General features: G+C 35.2%; 2 protein-coding genes across 2 annotated transcripts; both read left to right on the top strand.

The window, feature by feature from the left end:
- The first annotated feature begins 5,585 nt into the window (after nt 1-5,585).
- Nucleotides 5,586-8,249, top strand: LOC108193797 (probable pectate lyase 1). The gene is made up of 6 exons (XM_017360616.2): nt 5,586-5,769; nt 5,926-5,994; nt 6,200-6,797; nt 6,896-6,999; nt 7,161-7,299; nt 7,435-8,249. The coding sequence occupies exons 1-6, from the start codon at nt 5,669-5,671 to the stop codon at nt 7,654-7,656; spliced, it is 1,233 nt and encodes a 410-aa protein (XP_017216105.1). The 5' UTR covers nt 5,586-5,668; the 3' UTR covers nt 7,657-8,249.
- Nucleotides 8,250-16,119: 7,870 nt separating this feature from the next.
- On the top strand, nt 16,120-19,029 carry LOC108193946 (probable pectate lyase 1). The gene is made up of 5 exons (XM_017360803.2): nt 16,120-16,300; nt 16,575-16,643; nt 17,242-17,943; nt 18,078-18,216; nt 18,312-19,029. The coding sequence occupies exons 1-5, from the start codon at nt 16,200-16,202 to the stop codon at nt 18,534-18,536; spliced, it is 1,236 nt and encodes a 411-aa protein (XP_017216292.1). The 5' UTR covers nt 16,120-16,199; the 3' UTR covers nt 18,537-19,029.
- Nucleotides 19,030-20,641: the final 1,612 nt, after the last annotated feature.

The following is a 20,641-nucleotide window of genomic DNA, read 5'->3' as shown; positions in this document are numbered from 1 at the left end:
TGTGGCACAAGACTGAATGATGGTGATGTGAACAGATTCAAGAGATTGTATTTATGTTTTGCTGCATTGAAAAATAGTTGGAAATCTTGTTGTAGACCATTGCTTGGGTTGGATGGATGTTTCCTCAAATCTGTCTGTGGAGGGCAGTTACAGAGTGCAGTGGGGAGAGATGGGAATAACTGTATGTATCCAGTCTGTTTTCAGTTGTAGAAAGTGAAAATACTAACAGTTGGAGGTGGTTTATTGAGCTGATGAAAAATGATTTGGATCTGGATGATGGCATAGGATTAACTCTCATCAGCGATCAACAAAAGGTACTTGCTGCATACTTATTATACTTGCTTCATTTTCCATTCACTCATACACAACTGTTTAATTTTATTCTTATGCAGGGTCTTGAAAATGCAGTCAAAGAAATCTTGCCAAAAGCTGAACATAGGTTTTGTACTAGACATATCTACTCCAATCTTAGAAAGAAGTAAGTACTTGCTGCATACTTAATAATTTTGTTTCAATTTCCATAATTATTGATTATGTTTTGCCCTGTAACTTGTGATTTAGATTTCCATCTGGTGTGATTAAAAAAGCATTTTGGAATGCTGCTTGTTCTACTCACCCAGCTGCACATAAAAACTTCATAAAACAAATTGAAAATCACTCAAAGTTGGCAGCTGCTAGCTTGAACAGGATAAATTCCAAGACATGGTCCAAAGCCTTTATTTCGACTGTGCCAAAAGCCAATAATATAGAGAACAATATGTCAGAGTGCTTCAATTCTTGGATCATCAATGAAAGGTACTTGCATCCATCACCTTTTATTATACTCTTAATTTTCTTGCATTTGTACTGTAATCTCAATAATCTCAAAAAATTTAAAAGGTACTTGCATCTTCTGGACATGATACAAGAAATTCATTTCAAGTTATTGAGAAGGGTAACAGAAAAGAGGGGAGAAATAAGAGACAGTAATTGGGATATATGTCCTAAAATCAAGAAAATTTTAGATGCAAACATTATGCAGTCTAGGAAATGGAGGGCTGTTTGGGATGGAGAGAGTAAATATCAGGTTAAATACAACACAAGGTTTGTCACTGTTGATCTTGATAGTAGAAGTTGTGACTGTAGAAACTTTGACTTGACTGGAATGCCATGCAGTCATGCACTGGCTGCTATTTATGATAGAAGGGGACAACCTGTAGACTATTTATCAGAATATTACAAGAGGGATAAGTATGTAGCTGCCTATTCATTTCCTTTAACAGCATTAGTGTTGATTATTGGGATTTCCATGATGATGAGGTGTTACCCCCCCCTGAACTCCCAAAAAAACTGAGAGGCAGGCCCAAGAGATTAAGGAAGAGGGAGGAGTGGGAGGGAGGAACTCAAGGGAAAGCAAAGGTGACAGAGGAACAAGTGCAAAGATGGAGCTGGAAAATGGTGCATCACTGCAGCAAGTGTAAAAAACCAGGTCATAGAAAGCCTAAATGTCCAGAGCTGATGGCTGTTGGTGAACAAGAACAAGGTGACACTGCTGCAACTGAAGGTGGCCAACAACAAGAGTCTAGGACTGAATTTGCTGGACATGAAGAAGATGTTGGGATTGGTGAAGAACAAGATTTTGGAATGGGTGAAGATATTGGTGGACATGAAGAAACTGCTAGGACTGCAACAAAATTGATGGATCAAGCTGATGATCTTCAAGTATGAGTAAGGTTAAGAGAAAAACTCTTGGTATTAAAAGGCCAAAGCTAGCTATTAGAAGGCCAAAGTGTAGCAACATCCCCAAACAAGCTTCACAGACATCTCCAGCTGCTAATGAAGGTGAGTCTGCTAATCAAGGTGGTCATTTGATGCATAGAGTGCTTGGTCCATTGGGTGAGACTGCAGTTTACAAGCCTTTAAATGGTTGGGCTTTCACAGCTCCACCATATAATCAAGTGGCACCTTGGGCAGCAAGAAGGCCAGCTCCCTCAGCTCCAAGAAGACAAACTTCTTCAGCTCACTCAGCCCCAACTCCACCTAGAAGAAGTAACAGACTGTGAAACGCCAACTTCAAAATCATCCCAAACACTGAAGATGATCCAGTGATTGTAAAATAAAATTAATTCTCTTGTCTACTGAAACTTTTAAATTGCTCTGTCCACTCCGTAATGCTTATCTAACATTGGCCAATCTTTTTGTTTGTCTTTCGTGTCTACTGAATCTTTTGTATTATGTAAAATGTTAATGGTTACTGAATCTTTTGGTGAATGAAATATGTGATCTGTTGGACTGTACTTTTTACGTAGCTTAGTATGTCTAAAATTTTAACATTATTTCTCATTCATAACAATGAAAAATTACAAGTTCATGCCTTCCTTATAATTTCAGACCATGACAGCAAACATCACCACAATAACAATACAGAAATAAATAAATTGTTCTTGCTTTTGCTTCTTCAACTGCTTGTTCTTCATACTTTTTCTAGCCAATTTATCTTCAAGTTGCTTCAATTTTTCCTCCAGACCATCATCTGCCGAACCCCTTGTTTCATTATCCAGCCACATGAAGAAATTGCATGGTTTCTCATTCTACAAAAAAAATTCCCAAAACAAAATTCAAATTAAAAATTTCACTTAAATATCATAAATTGCTACCAGATTACTTAATAATTACCTTCAATCTGGCACAACACCAGAAACGCCTCCCTGGATTTTTAGAGGTCCGTGATGTTCGAATTGCAGCACTCCTCTTACATTCGTAAAACACATCATATTCAGCCATTGATAGTGTGGAGCAGCTTACACTGTTATGAACCCTAGTTTTTTTGATATAAGTATCGTATATATACACTAGCAACTAGTCGTTGGAACAGATGAAGTGCCACGTCCTTTGCCAGCTCAGATTTCCATCCAATCATTTTATTGCTAATTAACGGAGTGATATTTTTTCTTACATAAATGTTTTAAATGATATACTTTTTTTTGAGTGGTCTAATTGAGATTTCGGAGTGAATTGGATGGTTTAATTGATATAAAACCCAATAAAATTGCTATACTATATAATATATTTGCACTAAACAAGAAAACATTTTATTTCCGTTTTTACATGACCTAGTTAGAAGTAGCATCTGTACAAATATATATAGATGAAGGTATTTTATCAAATTTCTGCGATATAAACATAGTAATTGTTGAAGGGTTTTGGTAGTATGTTCTGTGAGCACGCACTAATAATTATTTTTATTTAAATGAATTTTTTATATATCATTATTAATAATTAGATCTGATCCAATAATAATTCATATATTAATAAAGAATAATAATTAATATATACTCCCTCTGTTTTTTATTATTTGACGTTTTGACTTTCGGTACGCGTTTTGTGAATTGACCGGATAGTAAAAATTATTATTTTTGATTGATTTTTTTTGTGAATTAAAATTTTGATTATATATTTTTATTTTAAAAAAGAAAATTTTAACTACTCGTTCAAAACACTTAAAAGTACGTGCTCAAAATGAAAGCGGTTAAATATTAAAAAACGGAGGAAGTACTGCATACAAGAAAAGCCCATTTTCGGTTTGTCACTCTGAATTTGACTCGTATTTAGTGCTGATCAGCCTGGCTCTAGATTAACAGATTATATTTATATGTGCATGCATATACATAGCTAATGTGCCAAGAGCCTGGAGAGGCATTAATATGTTTTGAATCTACTGGCTCCATTATCATATCAGAGGTATCTGGTGATCCCCTTATTCTTCTGCCAGTGAAGAACATGCATGCCAGTACCACAACTCAATTATTAACGAGCCAGATCGAGCAATTAAAGAAAACTTCATATAACAGTTTCAAGGACTTGTATACGGTGAAATTGTGGTGTTAGTTAGACACAATAAACACACTATTCATTTGCTATTTGCTAATTAAGTTTAAATATTATCATCTGCTACTTTAATTAATGGTGTTTATCCGCAACATCAATATATTTTACTGAAAAGAGACTCTTGTACACGAATTAAAAAATTCGAAAGCCCGTTTCAAGTGTCATTGATCGAGCCTGCATGGTTTGCATGTAAATTGTGAAATGGCATATCAAGGTGCTTCAAACAAGAGCAGTCGCATTGTATTGACTAACAACATTTATAATGCGAAATAAGGTTAATTCAGCTACAACGTTTTCTGGATTAATCTCGCACATGGCGCTTATTTAATTATACGAGATCTATATTTGGATCCCTGAATTCGTGGGGTTGTAAAGATGACTGTTCATATCCTCATAAACACAGAGAGTATGAATTAATAGTACACTTATGTAGAAAATGTGCCATGTAAAGTTCGATTTCTAAGATTTTTTGTTCAGTCAACTTTTAGTCGGATTTATTGGTTGGCTCTGGCTGTGTGCTGCATTTTAATTACTAGTAGTTTCTTTGGTCGTGTTTCTCCTCTGCTACGTTATTTTCAGACACAGGCCACCATTAATTAGGCTGGTTTGTTGGACTAAATGCATGATATTATCCAACTAAACTTTTTTTTTTTTTAACAAATATCCAACTCAACTTAATTGTATTTAAATGAAAAGAAAACCTTAGCATCAGTTTATTTTTGTGTTTTCTTGTGTTTGTTTGAACTCATGAGGCAACCAATCAATCGATCCAGCTAGCCAGACCATATAATATGTATATAATTAGAGTCTTGGGGGTTTACAAATATATTGTAAGTAAAATATAATTTAAAATATTATAAAATATTTTATCTTAAAATATATATATTATATAATTTAAATTTTAAAATTTTCATAAATTTACAAGTACAATATGTATGTTACTCTAGGTAACATGAACATGAACCTGCCATGTAGGACCCACTGCCACGTCAGCATAGGGGTTCAGAAAATATTTACGACAACACATCTAATCTAGCTTTAATGCAACACTTACATGTTGTACAAAACTATAATGCAACACTACTAATTCCTATAATGCAAAAGCATTTGAGTCTGTTGTAGAAGATAGAAAAACAAAACTCTATCGTAATACTTTCCTTGCAACACTAGGAAAAAGCGTTGTCTATGAGCACTTATGGTGTAGTGTAATTACTTGTAAAATGTATTAAATTCGCAAGATTTTCAATAATAAAATATGACGACTCCAAGAATCCATTGAAATGGATACTCCGTAGAACCTCTATAATTTAAACATTGATGATCAATATTTTATTTTTTTTAATATATTTTGATAAATCCATGAAAACATTTAGAGAATGGAAATATCAAAACATAAAAAAGTCATAACCGAACCAAATTGATAAAAGACTAGTCCATGCAAATGTGATGGTTCTCTTCCACCGCAGAACCAGCAAGATTAATCCAGCAAGAATCCGTGACTTGATAATTTTTTGTTAAGGCGCAGTTATCTACCCTGCAACTCTTCCCAGGTGACCAGTTGAAAAAAAAAAAAGAGACAAGAATCTAAGTGCGGGCAGTTGTTAAATAAGTTAAATTATACACACATGTTTGAGTGATGATAAATAAAAACGCCATTTATGTTTATTCCCGCGTGTCTGTCTGACTGTCTATATATATAAGAGGCCATTAAGCTGCCTTTGCACTGCATCCTTCACTTGACTAGGAACAACTCTCTCTGTCTAGAGGGAATTGAATAGGAATACTTCATATTCCGGTGACAATGGAGGTCCCCACCAAGTCGATTTTTGTTTCTGCATTGGTGCTTTTACTACTCTTCGTAGGAACTATGGCCTCTGTTAAAGATGACCTCTCAAACAAATTGTTCGTTTCACATTCTGATTTTGGCTTGATAGTATATGTTTAGTGGCATAAAATCATGTTCATTGTCAATATTTGTTTTGATTTGAATTGGTTGTTTATTGTGTGCGTTGGTTTAGTGATAAATAGATTGAGGTTTTGGTTTTATGTTGTTCTTAGACCGGAAGATGTTGATGGGAATGAGCATGCAGTTTCTAACCCGGATGAGGTTGCTGCCATGGTTGATATGTAAGAGGACCCTCTCTCTCTCTCTCTCTCTCTCTCTCTCTCTCTCTCTCTCTCTCTCTCTCTCTCTCTCTCTCTCCCCCTCTCTCCCTCTCTCCCTCTCTCTCTCTCTCTCTCTCTCTCTCTCTCACCACTTGTGTGACATAACAGAGTATCATAAGTCATATCATATGGTAGCCAAGTGAACATCTATTTATTGATTTCACAGGAGCACCCGGAACAGCACTGAGCGGAGAAAATTGGGGTCTTCCACCTGTGGAACAGGCAATCCCATAGATGACTGCTGGCGTTGTGACCCCAACTGGCATCGCAACCGTAAGCGCCTTGCTGAATGTGGCATTGGTTTTGGCCGAGACGCCATTGGAGGCCGTGACGGTCACTTCTATGTGGTAACTGATTCTAGTGATCATGACCTTGCTAATCCCAAACCTGGTACTCTGCGCTACGCTGTAATTCAGGACAGGCCTCTCTGGATTGTTTTCAAGCATGACATGGTGATAAAACTGTTCAAGGGACTTATTATCAACAGTTTCAAAACGATTGATGCTCGAGGGGCAAAAGTCCACATTGCTTATGGAGGGTGCATAACCATTCACTATGCCACCAATGTTATTATTCATGGTCTACATATCTACAACTGCAAGCCCACTGAAAATGCTGACGGAGATGCCATTTCCATCTCTGGATCAAGCCACGTCTGGATTGATCATAATACGTTATCTAATTGTACAGATGGCCTTGTTGATGCTGTCATGGGCTCAACCGCTATAACAATTTCAAATAATCACTTCACCCGTCAGAACCAGGTGCATTTGTTATTTCTGCAATGATTTCAAGTTTTTAGCCAGGTCTTTCAAGGTAATTCTTCGTAACATAAAAGTATCAAATTCTGTCGTGTAAATAGGTTATGTTGTTGGGGCACAGTGATTCCTATGTGAAGGACAAGCATATGCAAGTAACTATTGCTTACAACCGTTTTGGGGAAGGCCTTGTTCAAAGAATGCCAAGGTACTTTTCAAAGTGTGTCTCTTGTTAAGTAGATATTATACTATTCAAATACTTTGGGAGTTTAATCAACAGGTTTAGTAATATATATATGGTAATTGACAAGCATAGCTTTGATCAGGAAAGTGAATTCATCTGATATAATACAAATACCTTTATGGCAGATGTAGACATGGGTATTTTCATGTAGTTAACAATGACTACACTAACTGGGAGATGTATGCAATTGGTGGAAGTGCGAATCCTACCATCAACAGCCAAGGAAATAGATACCTTGCCCCGATTAATCCTTTTGCAAAGGAGGTGATTCTTTCTCCCTACGGTTTTCTCATGTCCAATTTTCTTACACAGTACAAGAATATAAATGATTTTGTTTACCTGTTTTACAATAGAAAAAATGGGGAAATTGTTTAATTTTTCATGAATCTGCTTGGGCAGGTGACAAAGAGAATACAAACACCTACTGAGCACTGGAACGGTTGGAATTGGAGATCAGAAGGTGACTTGTTACTCAACGGAGCCTACTTCACTCCGTCTGGAGCAAAAGCTACAGCCAGCTACGCCAAAGCTTCAAGCTTAGGGGCACAATCTTCTTTGATGGTTGGTGCAATTACTTCTGGAGCTGGCGTTCTTCACTGTCGTAGAGGCCATCAGTGCTAGTAATCACCCAGTAGATCCATAAAAGTTCCTCATTCGTCTTTTTACCCCTCTCTTCAAAGTCTCTGTGAATTCCATATTTACCAATATGCATGTCTTAGGCTCTTAGCTCACCTACAATTTAGTAGTCCGTCTTTATAATTATATTTGGCAAGTGCACAATTATTGCACATGTCAATCGTTTATCCTCCCTACAAATCTTCTTCAAATCATGGTTGTGCAACCTCAGCCAGTGCTTCAACTAAATCACTAATCTCATTCAAGTAGTGCAGAAGTGTAGCGGTTTTCTTATCTTTCTGTTCTCTTTTGCTTTGCCCTTCGAATCCTAAAGCATTCCTTTCGTCTTCCTACTTACTACCCTTCTTGCTACAACTAGCTTACTGTCCAAACTGATCTATCTCTGCAACTGGGCAAGTACATCACAGTGTGTTGGCATTTGGATATATAATATAGGAACAAAATGGGTTCCTCACTAGCTATGATTTGTTAGGCTTTATTCCATGGACGTGTAAATTATGTAATTGTGAATATAAGAGGTTGTTACAGAAAGATTAAGGTTTTGTAATTTTATGATGCTATACACTGCATTCTTACTTTCTTGCTCTCTTCTTAACAATCAAACTCTTACTTTATATTCTTATGGTTCCTTCTTCAATCTACTGGAAACGCATCTTGCTCTACTTTTACTCTGGGCAAAAGTATCAAGATGTAGTTGAGTGATTTTGTTTGATTATAAAAGAAAGGTCTTGTTGCGTATTTAGCTATAGACATAGCACAACTAAGATCTATGTTGCTAAGCAATCCTGAGATTTTCTGGCCAACACTTTTGCTAAGCGTTCTCGGGGACTGTTAAACTTATCAAGGTCAATCTCAAAGTTGTCATTAAAATTATGCTCGGACCAACTTTTCATTCCTGGTGATCCATATACACCGTAAGATATCACTTATAGGGGGACTCAACGACATGAAAAATTACTAAACAGACATCGACTTGGTATATGCTCGTTATAATCTAATTCATGAGAAGTTGAAGCGCGAGTTTACTAATCAAGATCTGGAAGTGCATAATGATTTGAAAGAGAGTAAATATTTGGGTCTTCCATCCCTCATTGGTAGATCTGAAAAATTTGTCTTCAACTACATTAAAGAGAGAGTTCGGCATAAAGTTCAAGATTGGAACAATAAGCTCTTATATATCTAAAGGAGGCAAAACGATACTGATAAAAAATGTTGCGCAAACCATACCATCGTATAGCATGTCCTGTTTCCTAATTCCGAAATCTTTATGTAGTGAAATACAGAAAATGCTAAATGGATATTGGTGCCCATCCATCCAACACTATTAGTTGCTCGAATGTACAAAGCCAGATATTTGCCAGATAAGCATTTCTTTCAAGTTTCTAAAGGAAATGAATCAAGCTTTATCTGGTCGCAAGGAAAAGCTTCGTCCTGGTTTTAGGTGGATTTTAGGCGATGGGAAAGATATCAGAATTTTTCAAGACCCTTGGCTGAAAGGGAAAAGAGATTTTTGTGTCGAGAATAGTATTTGACTGCTATCAGAAATGATTACGCTTGTAGTTACTTCCATTCTGTTAGCAAGGCCTGGGACGTGCATAAAGCAGGGTAGGATAGATTCATCTCTTTGTCATGTTAAAAAGCAAGCAAACACTTTCAAAAGATCTTAACACAAATTTTAGAATAAAGTCAAGTTGTCCATAGTTGTTATGTATTAGTTGCCAGATTTTCAAATATAAGTGCTCCTCCATGACCCGTACTAAACAAAATCGCCGCATACTCATACTGCAACTGCAATGCATTATTCTAAATTTTCACCATGTCCACGACACAACACAGGCACTACCAATCATGCCACACATGATCCATCGAATCTTGCTTTGCATCCCCCTATGATGGATCCGAAGAAATTGTCATTGAAGATAGATCATGCATTTTAATTACTCCTGTCCGTTCCACCTTTTCTCTACTACATTTTGCTTTTAAGTCTTTATTATTGTGAAAAATTTGGTGTGAACCTAACATAACAAATAAACTTGGTTCCACATGCACAAATAAATTCAAATGAAAATAAAAAAGAAGATTGAAATAAATTTTATTCACTAAAATAATATAAGAGATGACCACAAGCTCTTAAAGATAATGAAGGAATTAAGGGAAGCTCTTAATTTTATAAGATTTACAGAAGGTTGTTGGAGCAGGTTTTTGTTCTGGATTCTCTATGTTTTAACTTAAGAGCCTATTAAGCTAGCCTCTTGAAGTAGCTTTAAGTCTTTAACCACTTTAGATGTTGTGTTTGTCGTTAACAAGCTCTCACAATATATGCTAGAGCGAAGAACTGATCAACATTGGACTGCTCCCAGTCTTTCGATGCCGGTTGGGCTAGTGACAGAGATGATTCACCTTCACTATGTGACATGTTCTGTTTCTTGGTTCCAACCCCATAATTACTTGGAGGTCTAAAAAACAAAATTTTGTGGCAAGATCATCTGCCGAGGCAGGTAATCTTCTCCGTGAATCTGGTGTTATTTATTACTGTATGTCATACACCTGTTAAATGTCACACATCTTAGTGTAAATCCTATTTTTCATTCTAGAATGAAACATTTAACACTAGCATTTTATTTTACCAGGGAACAACTTAAATATGGTACTCTTCATACTGGTGATCAATTAGCTGACTTTCATACAAAACCTTTATCTCATCCAAGAGCGGCCCTGATTATAGACGGATAAGACTTGAGCCTCGAGCCCTAACGTCGAACGCCCTCAAAATTTTGAACCATAAATATGTAAATGCATGAATTACAGATAATATATGCAGACGAGGCCCCAAAAACTGATTTTGACTATGACCCTTCAAATCTCAGGCCCGTCCTGATTAACTTGGGTTTCTTCTACTGTGTTTATTCCCCAGTTGGCTAGTTTTCAGAACACAGGAGTCTTGTGCATGAAATAGTGAGACCAAACTCCTCTTCCATGGCTATTTGTTTCTCTTAATTAAGTTATTCTCGTTTTATAATTTCGTGTTCATAGTTTTGTTCACATTTCTAATATTGATTGCGACTAACAATCTAGACAGTCTCCTTCCTTCAAAAAAAACAATCTAGACAGTCAGTAAGATATTAATTTCAAACCCCAGGGACCTGGCCAACCAATGAGACTCACGCTGGAACCACTGAATAACTGTAAAACACATTTAACATATTGTCAAAGTGCACGATAAATTACACAAATTTAATAAACGAGCCTCCTAAATTGAAACTGTTTTAGTACACAAAAGATTGTTTTCACAGCCTTAACTGTATTTTTGCACCAATAGTTTCGTTTGCAGTTGCAGCAGTCATGCAACTGTATATTTGTTTCGTACTTGATTAATTAGGAAAACCATGAAACCTAACAATAGTGATACTCAGGTATTTACATGCTCGCCATTATATTATTCTTCTGCCAGTGAATCTGCATGTCAGTACCACGATATATATAATTAACTAAACTGATTCTGCAACACAAGTTTCAGCCAGAAAAATTAGCTACAGAAAAGTTGATATATAGGTAATTTATCAAAAATATCACTTTTTATAACTTTTTTTTGCGATTTTACTATATTTTGAAAAAAATATATAAATTAATACTAATTTCTTAAAAAATTAATATTTGCAAAAATATGGTCTGCAACTAGATACAACCAGATGCAACTTCGGTTTATTGACCCCACGGGGGTTGCAAATGTGGTTGCATCTGGTTGCATGTGGTTGAAATAGTTTGCATACAATATTTTTGTAAAATTTTTCAAAAGTTTGATATTTTTGTAAAATATTTAAAAAAGATATAATATTTTTGCAAAAAAATATTTGGACTCAGGTATCTATGAAAAAACCCCTGTATAATACTTGTATAGCTCTATATATAGTTATACGGTGAAAGGTGGTGTCAGACATTATTTACGAAGATCATACTATAGATCATATACACTATAATTTGATGGATGAAATCCGGTTCCTATGCGACTCCCACAACCCACAACTGATGTGGTTGATGGATGAAATCCGGTCCCTATGCGACTCGCGACTCACAACTGATATGAGACAACTCCTAAAAATTTCCCTAAGTTATATATAGACCGTTCTAACCTCTGGTCTCATACCATTTATTAGGCTTTTGATGGATAAAATTCGATACCTATGCGACTCCCAAAATCCATAACTGATGCTAAGACCGCATGGCTTTTGGGCATCTCCCAAAAAGTCTTATAGTTTTGGAGACCGACGTGGGACAACTCTTAATAAGAACCGGGTTTTATATATACACATACATACATACATATATATATATGTGTGTGTGTGTGTGTGTGATATTAGTGATGCTGGAGTCTTATGCACGAAGTAAGATATGATCGAGAGCCAGCATTGTCTTCAAGAGTCATCATCGGCAAAAATCTGCATGGTTTGCATGTAAAATGCAAAATGGCATATCAGTATTGTTGTAAAGAAGAGTCGCATTGTATTGCCTCTAACAACTCCATTTATAATGCGGAATAACGTTAATTCGGTTATAACGTTTTCTATGCTTTTGCTCATGCTTAATTATCTCGTCTACTGACTACTGGTCCCTGAACTAATCCAATAGTTTTTTAATGTACTTCTAAGGTGCTTCGTGGGGTTGTAAAGATGGGTGTTCATATCTTCATAAACACCAAGACCATGATTTAATAGCACACATATGTAGAAATGCATGGGTACATTTTGATCTTTCAAATCATTTGGCCCGTACGTCAACTTTTAATGAGATTAATTCGTAGGCTGTGTGCTGCATTTTTCTGAGTTTCTCTGGTCATGTATCTCCTCTACTCTGTTATTGTCAGGCTTTAAAAATAATAAGTTCATACTTCAACTTCCTCTCAACGGGTTAAATACTTAAATGTCAAAATATCAGCTCAGCTTAAGACTAACTTGCAAATACATCATCGAACTCAAGAAACTTGCATTCAAATTATTATATTATTAAAATTTTCAATCGTTTCTACTGTTAAAAACAGTTAAAAATATAACGGAAATAACACAAATATTGATGTGTCTCTTTAATATCTAAAACATCATTTAACTTAGACCTGACTCACGGTTAGGTCATCTAGCTTACAAATCTTGCAATCAAGTCATTAAAATATATAATTATTTCATTTTTTATTTAAAATACGAATTTTGATTAATATAAATGGAGGGAGTTTATGTAGAATGATGTGCAATCATATTAATAACTTAATCGAAAAAGACATATTACATGGTTTTTTAAGAACCGATAAGAACAATAATGATATATTTGATACAAATAATAAAATATAAATTTTGATATAATACTAATTTACATAAATTAATAACATGATTATTAATCAGGGGTATATATACAAGGGATTTCTTAAAAAAAGGATACACATTTTTTAATATTTTGTAAAAATATTTTTATTCTTTATAAGAAAATACATAAATACTATCTTTTGGTTTTTTTTTAGATTTACTGTGCTACAATCAAATATAAGTAGATGCAACCAAAATCAACCTACAATACAGTTATAAGGAACTCTAGTTTTTTTCAAAAATAATTGTTTTAGGTTGCATTTGGTTGCAAATCGTATTAAAAAAATTGCATGTTGTTGTTTTAGTTGCCGAAAGTATTCTTACAAATATTTTTTTTTAGCAGAATTCTTGCAAATATTTTTAAAATATAGTACAATTGGAAAAAAAAAATTAATCAAAAATAGTATTTTTGGTAAATCTCCTATATACAATTAGCCAAAAAAAATTAATTTATTGATATTAAGATTTGAGACAACGATTTAATATTTAAACAATAATTTGTTTTCATTTTTTTAATGTTTATGAAATAAATATTGTGTTTATTACTCAATTATAATCTTTTTGAATTTAATAATCCACTTGAAAATTGAACATAAATTGTGTGATAATTTTGTAATATATTCTTCGATTTGACACGTCATTTTTTACTTGACAAATGATGAAAAGCTGACAAAACAACGTCAAACATATTTCCGTCAAAGTTGAGTTATAATCAAGAGTTTGATGTTTAGGGTAATTTGCAAAAATTAATTAGATGAATGTTATATTTGTAAATTTTTTAAATTTGATGATTCATATACAACTCGGATGTTAATTGAGGCATGAAAATGCCAACACGTCCATTTGAAATCAAACTCGTGAATCACGTGTTAGTTATGCTAATAGATCGTAATTAAGTACTAAAACAAATTCTGTCAAAAATAAAAAAGTACTAAAACAAATTTGAGCTCGAGTCACTTTGTTTAGTGGTAAACAAACGACAACTCGCAAATTTATCTCCGCTTTGTAGGCTAGTAGCATTTATAGAAAATCAAGTCTGTACAACTACGTATAAAACGTTGAACAAATTATTATCCGCTGAGAGTGATGGTACAGATATAACATTGGGCAGAGCATATTATACTATGCAAATGTTATTTTGATTTTTTATATGTAATTTGAGATGGAAAAATATATTCATATATGTTTTTTTTTGATTTTTTATACGTAATTTGGATCTCATATCTCACAATACCAGAGCATGACTATATATATAGATAACTATTCCAATACAAACCCTTTTATTCGACAAACTAAAACCCAGCTTCAATATCACTAAAATATTCTACTTATTATGTTAATAAATTTTTTAACAACCCACCTCCACCTCCATCTTTTCCGGCTACGCCTCCACTTCCGACAACACCATGTTCGCCGCTCCCTCCATATTTGTCGCCTCTCGTTCATGTCCATCATATATCCCTCAATTCCTCCTCCACCGTCTCTAGCACCAACGTCCACCCCACCTCCACCTCCTTCATCTCAACCTCTGCCATCATCACCTCCACCTCGACACTTCTACCACCACCACCTTTATCCGCACGCTATCTCAGCCCCTACCTCCGTCATAACTCCACATCCACCATCTCAACCCTCACCCCCGCATCCTCCATGCCCCCGTCCCCTCCATGTCCACCACCACCATCATCACCGGAATCAACAAACAAGAACAGATTTGGAAGTTGGCATCAAGTTCTGGAAACTTTTACGAATATCACTAATCTCTACGGCGAATATCACAAATTTCTAAAGCGAATATCACTAAAATGTATAGCTGATATCATTAAATAGTATATCACAATATCAACGATTCTTGTAAACATATCAGCGGTAGGTGGTAGAGGTGGTGATGATGATGGTGAAATCAGAAACAATGACATGGGTGGTAGTATTGGTAGGAGTGTGTGCGCATATTAAAGATGTGGTAATAGAGGTGGATGGAGAGGAGAGACATGAAACAAGGTTGATGAAGGAGATAAAGTGAAGTTGTTTGGTAGTATAAAGGAAGAGGTTTTTAGTTTGTATTTAGAAGGTGGTTTGTATTTGATCATGAGCCTTCATATATATGGTCTTACTCCAGTACTAATCAAATTAGCTTACAAACTAAAAACCACTGGAAACACTCTCAATTTTACTATACTGTACTACACCATAATTGCTAAATGCACTCCAGTGCACGACTTTATATTTTTTAATTTCTCGCTGATGTGGTAGGTGCCAAGTCAGCACTTTGCTGATGTGGCATTCGGGGGCGGGGAGGTGTTCCCCTTGGCAGCTGACGTGATAGCCTGGGTGCCCCTCCAGTACTGACATGGTGATTTGGGTGGTCTTTATGTTGATGTGTTGGCGTGGCGGGTGACGTGTTATTTGGGTGGGACCTATTGCTGGCGTGACATATGGCTAGAAAGTGTAACTTTTGGAATATTGATATGCCATTTAAAGGGTGCATAATGTAAATTTTAGAAAGTATAAGGTGATCTTTAATCATTTTAAAACTAATTTTTAAGTTTTTAGATTGCTATTGGTTTGTATTTGATCATCTCCCTATATATATATATATATATAATGTGAATAAATTAAATGAACTTATAGAAAACCTTTCTATGAATCTGTAACCAACAATCGGGTGATTTGCACCGATTATATGCTTATATATTAGTTGACTCAATTATTGTTTTATTGTTATTATTATTGTGACCAAAAAATTTAAACAGAGATTTTTGGTTGGTGTATTAACAAGCAACGGTTGTCTTGAGACTCTTCACCGCTGCATATCAGCAAGAAAGCGTGACTTCTGTACGGGATATAATATTTGGTTTGGTCTAGAGCATTTAAATTTAAAACGTGGTTAAAGACAAGAATTACAGTTACATGCACACACCGGAGAAAAAAAGAGAGGAGAATCAAGCAGGAAACGCCCGTAAAAACTCTGTAGCTCCCGCCATAGTAGACGTTGTGCATTTTTGTTAAATAAACCCAATCACACAGGTTTTGACTAGCCTCAAATACAAACATTATTTATTTCATTCCCGCGTCTATAAAAGAAGCCATTACGCTGCCTTTGCATTGCACCTTTCAATTCTTAACCAACAACTCCCTCTTTATAGAGAAGGTTCATTCTTTTTTTTGCCAGGGGCAATGGCGGTCTCTGACAAGTCGATTGTTGTTTCTGCATTTGTGCTGTTACTACTCTTCGTCAGAGCTATGGCGACTGTCAAGGATCAACTCTCAAACAAATTGTTCGTTTAGTGCTCTGCAATTTATTTTTTCTAATTTGCTTTCGGTTTTGCAGCCATTGAATTCCACACAGATGCACTTTTTTTTAAGCTTAGCGACATCTTCTAGTGTTACGGCTACTAGATTCTCTTACATTGCATTTTAAAAATTATAAAAAGAATTTGTCATCAAGGAGTTGATTTTATGTTTTGTGTCAAATTTGTTAATTGCTTTAATTTTCAAGATTTGTTTCACTTTGATTATTTAAATTAAAATTTTGTTTTATGTTGCTTTTAGGCTGGAAGATGTTGATGGGAATGAGAATGCAGTTTCTAACCCGGACGAGGTTGCTGCCATGGTTGATATGTAAGAGAACTTTCTCTTTTTCGCTGTTAAACCAGACTGATTAAACCACTGGTATATTTCGTATTTGAAAAACATGGTATCTGGAAAATGAGATGTACACTGATCTTACCCGAGGTTATATCTGAAAACGAACAACGACTTCTGGAGTCCATTGATTTGAAGTTTTCTTAAATTTAAGAACATTTCAAAAAGGCTACTATCTGGAACAATGTTTCAACAACGGGGTTTCTTTAATTTTGATATATCAAATATTTGACAGCTATTTAACCGGTAATTTGATTACTCTGCTAAAGGCTCACCCCTGTTCTCTTGCAACAGCCTTGTATAGAAACAGAAGTCTGACCTGAGGTTCTTCAAAATTTGGTTGCTTGAGTCTTTAAAATCTTCAAACTTATCTGTTCTTGTTATGATTTTACGTGCATAAATCCGTGATCGGTTTAGTATTTTGTTACTTTTCGGTTTTCTGATTCAAGTTATTGCATGTTGATCAACTCAAAACAGAGAGCAAATTAAATGTAATTGGGGCGAGCTATAGATAATGCTTTTGATCAAGTCATAAGGCAGCAATGTTAAACATATATTTATTGAAAAATTACAGGAGCACCCGGAACAGCACTGAGCGGAGAAGATTGGGTGATTTTTCGTGTAGAACAGGAAATCCCATAGATGACTGCTGGCGTTGTGACTCCAACTGGCATCGCAACCGCAAGCGCCTTGCTGACTGTGGCATTGGTTTTGGCCGAAATGCCATTGGAGGCCGTGATGGTCGGTTCTATGTGGTAACTGATTCTAGTGATGACGACCTTCATAACCCTAGACCGGGTACTCTGCGCCATGCTGTTATTCAGGAGAGGCCTCTTTGGATTGTTTTCAAGCACGACATGGTGATCCAACTGAAGAAGGCACTTATGATGAAGAGTTTCAAAACAATTGATGGTCGTGGCGCGAATGTCCACATTGCTCACGGAGGCTGCATAACCATTCACTACGCGACCAATGTCATAATTCATGGTCTGCATATCCATAATTGTAAGCCCACTGAAAATGCTGATGGAGATGCCATTTCCATCTCCGGGTCAAGCCACATATGGGTTGATCACAATTCATTATCTAACTGTACTGATGGCCTTGTCGACGCTGTCATGGGCTCAACCGCTATAACAATTTCCAATAATCACTTCACACATCACAACGAGGTTATGTTGCTCGGGCATAGTGATTCCTATGTGAAGGATAAGCAAATGCAAGTTACAATTGCCTACAACCATTTCGGAGAAGGCCTAGTTCAAAGAATGCCAAGGTATCATATATTATCTGCATTTCTGCACATAAATATACTTTGAGAGTTTAATGAACTTATTTTAGTATACTTGAAAGTTAAACAGGAAAGTGGATTCGTGTGATGTAATGGGAATACTTTTGTGAAAACCGCAGATGTAGACATGGGTATTTTCATGTAGTTAACAATGACTACACTCACTGGGAGATGTACGCAATTGGTGGAAGTGCAAGTCCTACCATCAACAGCCAAGGAAACAGATACCTTGCCCCGTCGAATCCTTTTGCAAAGGAGGTACTTCTTCTGTCCCTTAATAAGTGTTTCATGTCCAATTTTTTATCTTGCATACAAATAAAAATAGCTGTATTTATTACCAAAAAAAAATGCAGGTGACAAAGAGAGTACAGACGCCAATTGGGCGCTGGAAGGGTTGGAATTGGAGATCAGAGGGTGACTTGTTACTCAACGGAGCCTACTTCACTCCATCCGGAGCTGAAGCTACAGCAACTTATGCCAGAGCTTCAAGCCTAGGGGCACAATCTTCTTCCATGGTTGGTACAATCACTTCTGGAGCTGGCGTTCTTGGTTGTGTTAGAGGCCATCAGTGCTATTAAATAACTCAGTAGTTCCTTCAATTTTCCCCTTTCAAAGTCTTCATAAAATTCATTACCAATTATTTATACGATCCTACATGCCTTAGGCTCTTAGCCCACCTACACATTTGTATTATAAATCATATTATTTGGTCTTCCTTATGTCCTCCCCAGTCCCCACATCTATTTTTCAAACCTCAACCTGCTTCAACTAAATCTCAGTCTTCATTTAAGTAGGTACATACATGTAGTGTTGTTCATCATTGTATTCTCTTCTCCTTTGCCCTTTGAAAATCTTAGGCATTCCTCCTCTTTTTGATACTCCTAAAGGGTTACCGTCTATTATGTGATTAATCTCTGTAATTTTGCATGTTTGTACTGTCAAGGTTTACATTGGGAAAAAAAGTTTGTAATTTTCATTTCTTAGTTTTGATGCCAAGCTCGTGGGTCTAATTTATGTAAGTGTTAATATAAAAGCGGCCATTGAAATAAAAAGCTTTTTGCGTTTGCCTAATGCTCCAGTATTACAATGCATGCACTTTCTTGCTCTCTTCTTGACAGTCAAATTATTAGAGGTATAAAGGTAAGTTGGCGGGAGTACGCACGTCTGGCGACTGGCTAATCTTCATTTTTGAAGAATAAGGTTCAGAAAAAATTAGATGCAACCAAGGCTGCACAGAGGATCCGCCCAACCGCATTAACCGCTTGCATCCGAACCGTAATTTGCGGATACCCGCAAAATATGAGTTGGTTGCGAACGGTATTTTAAGTAATCGCTTATTTGTGGTCCGAATGCGGTTTTATATATTTAAAAATCGCAAAAATCTAAACCACAACCGCAAATTTATATTTATAATAATTTATATTTTAAAATATATTATTATACTATATAAATTAATATATTTATTTATAATATTAATCTCATGATATTCTAAGATATATAAACGAATGCTACTGCTCGGTACAAATCCTAACCCAAAACTTCATTTAGCTTCTTATCTTTATCTCAGCGGACATTGGACACTCTACACATGTGTTTGGATTAAGTTTCATCCTCTCCTAGTTACAAAATTCCAAATCTTTTTTTTTTTTTTTTTTTTGCTAACTTTACAAAATTCCAAATCTTGTATTATATATTATGACTCACTTATTTTACTTCTGCATAAAAATGATGATTTGGATCTAAAGTGAGTAATATTTTGTAATAGTTCGAATTTATTTTTCTTAAATCATTATATATTTATAATTAGTGGTTGAATCGCAAACCGAACAGCATAAATCGCTAAACCGCGGTTGAAATTATGTGGTTAATCGCAACCGCAACCGCGGTTGTGCTTTTAGATTTTCTTAAACCGCTATTTGCGGTTTGGTTCGACTTTGACCCTAAAACCGATCCGATCCGAACTACGTACACCCGTAGATGCAACTTTACTTTAATTTAAAACAAACCCTTAATTACTTTTTTGTCACCTCTTTAATATTTATATCCAAAAAAATTATAAAAAAACACTTCTTAAAGAAAAATAAGGACTTATTTTTTCATATAGGTGATTGCCAAACAGGGACATATCTATTCTAATGATCCATATTATCATATATTCTAATATTTCTATTTTTTATTATGCATACCAGCTTATGACCTAATCTGAGCACCGGTCTAAATGATTTTTTAAAATTTATTATTTATTATAATTAAAATGTCTTTTTATTTGATTACATTATCATCTTTATAATATACTCATGCACACTAATCGTTGTTTATATATAAATTTTTACATTTATTGACATTTGATCTATTTCAAATTTTATTTTAAAAAAAATAAAATTCTCAAGCATGTTATGATATGAATTTATTTCAAAATGATATGTTTTATTTCAACAAAATCATTGTATTCTACAAGATTTCTAGAAGACGAAAAAAAATTACTGGCTTGTAAGTTCTTTAATCTTTGCTAAAATTTATATATTTTAATTTATAATTATTGTAGATGTCTAATAGGTCAATTAATGTAATGCTGGTTGGAATTCTTTCAGTCTAGTATCTAATTGCTAGTGAATTTAGAAAATTCAATATATCATTTAATTGGATGGATAGGTGCAGGAATCATATATGAAAAACTTAAAAT

The sequence above is a fragment of the Daucus carota genome, chromosome 7, assembly GCF_001625215.2.
Source record: "Daucus carota subsp. sativus chromosome 7, DH1 v3.0, whole genome shotgun sequence".
Lineage (NCBI taxonomy): Eukaryota > Viridiplantae > Streptophyta > Magnoliopsida > Apiales > Apiaceae > Daucus > Daucus carota.
The sequence above is the reverse complement of the archived record's forward strand: the minus strand, read 5'-3'. Positions and strand labels throughout refer to the sequence as shown.

What these genes read in the sequence shown, in the direction of transcription:
- LOC108193797 (XM_017360616.2), top strand. Translation starts at nt 5,669, where the DNA reads ATGGAGGTCCCCACCAAGTCGATTTTTGTTTCTGCATTGGTGCTTTTA. An exon ending in GATGACCTCTCAAACAAATT is followed by an intron (nt 5,770 to 5,925) that starts GTTCGTTTCACA and finishes TGTTGTTCTTAG; the next exon opens with ACCGGAAGATGTTGATGGGA. An exon ending in GTTGCTGCCATGGTTGATAT is followed by an intron (nt 5,995 to 6,199) that starts GTAAGAGGACCC and finishes TTGATTTCACAG; the next exon opens with GAGCACCCGGAACAGCACTG.
- LOC108193946 (XM_017360803.2), top strand. Translation starts at nt 16,200, where the DNA reads ATGGCGGTCTCTGACAAGTCGATTGTTGTTTCTGCATTTGTGCTGTTA. An exon ending in GATCAACTCTCAAACAAATT is followed by an intron (nt 16,301 to 16,574) that starts GTTCGTTTAGTG and finishes TGTTGCTTTTAG; the next exon opens with GCTGGAAGATGTTGATGGGA. An exon ending in CGAATCCTTTTGCAAAGGAG is followed by an intron (nt 18,217 to 18,311) that starts GTACTTCTTCTG and finishes AAAAAAATGCAG; the next exon opens with GTGACAAAGAGAGTACAGAC.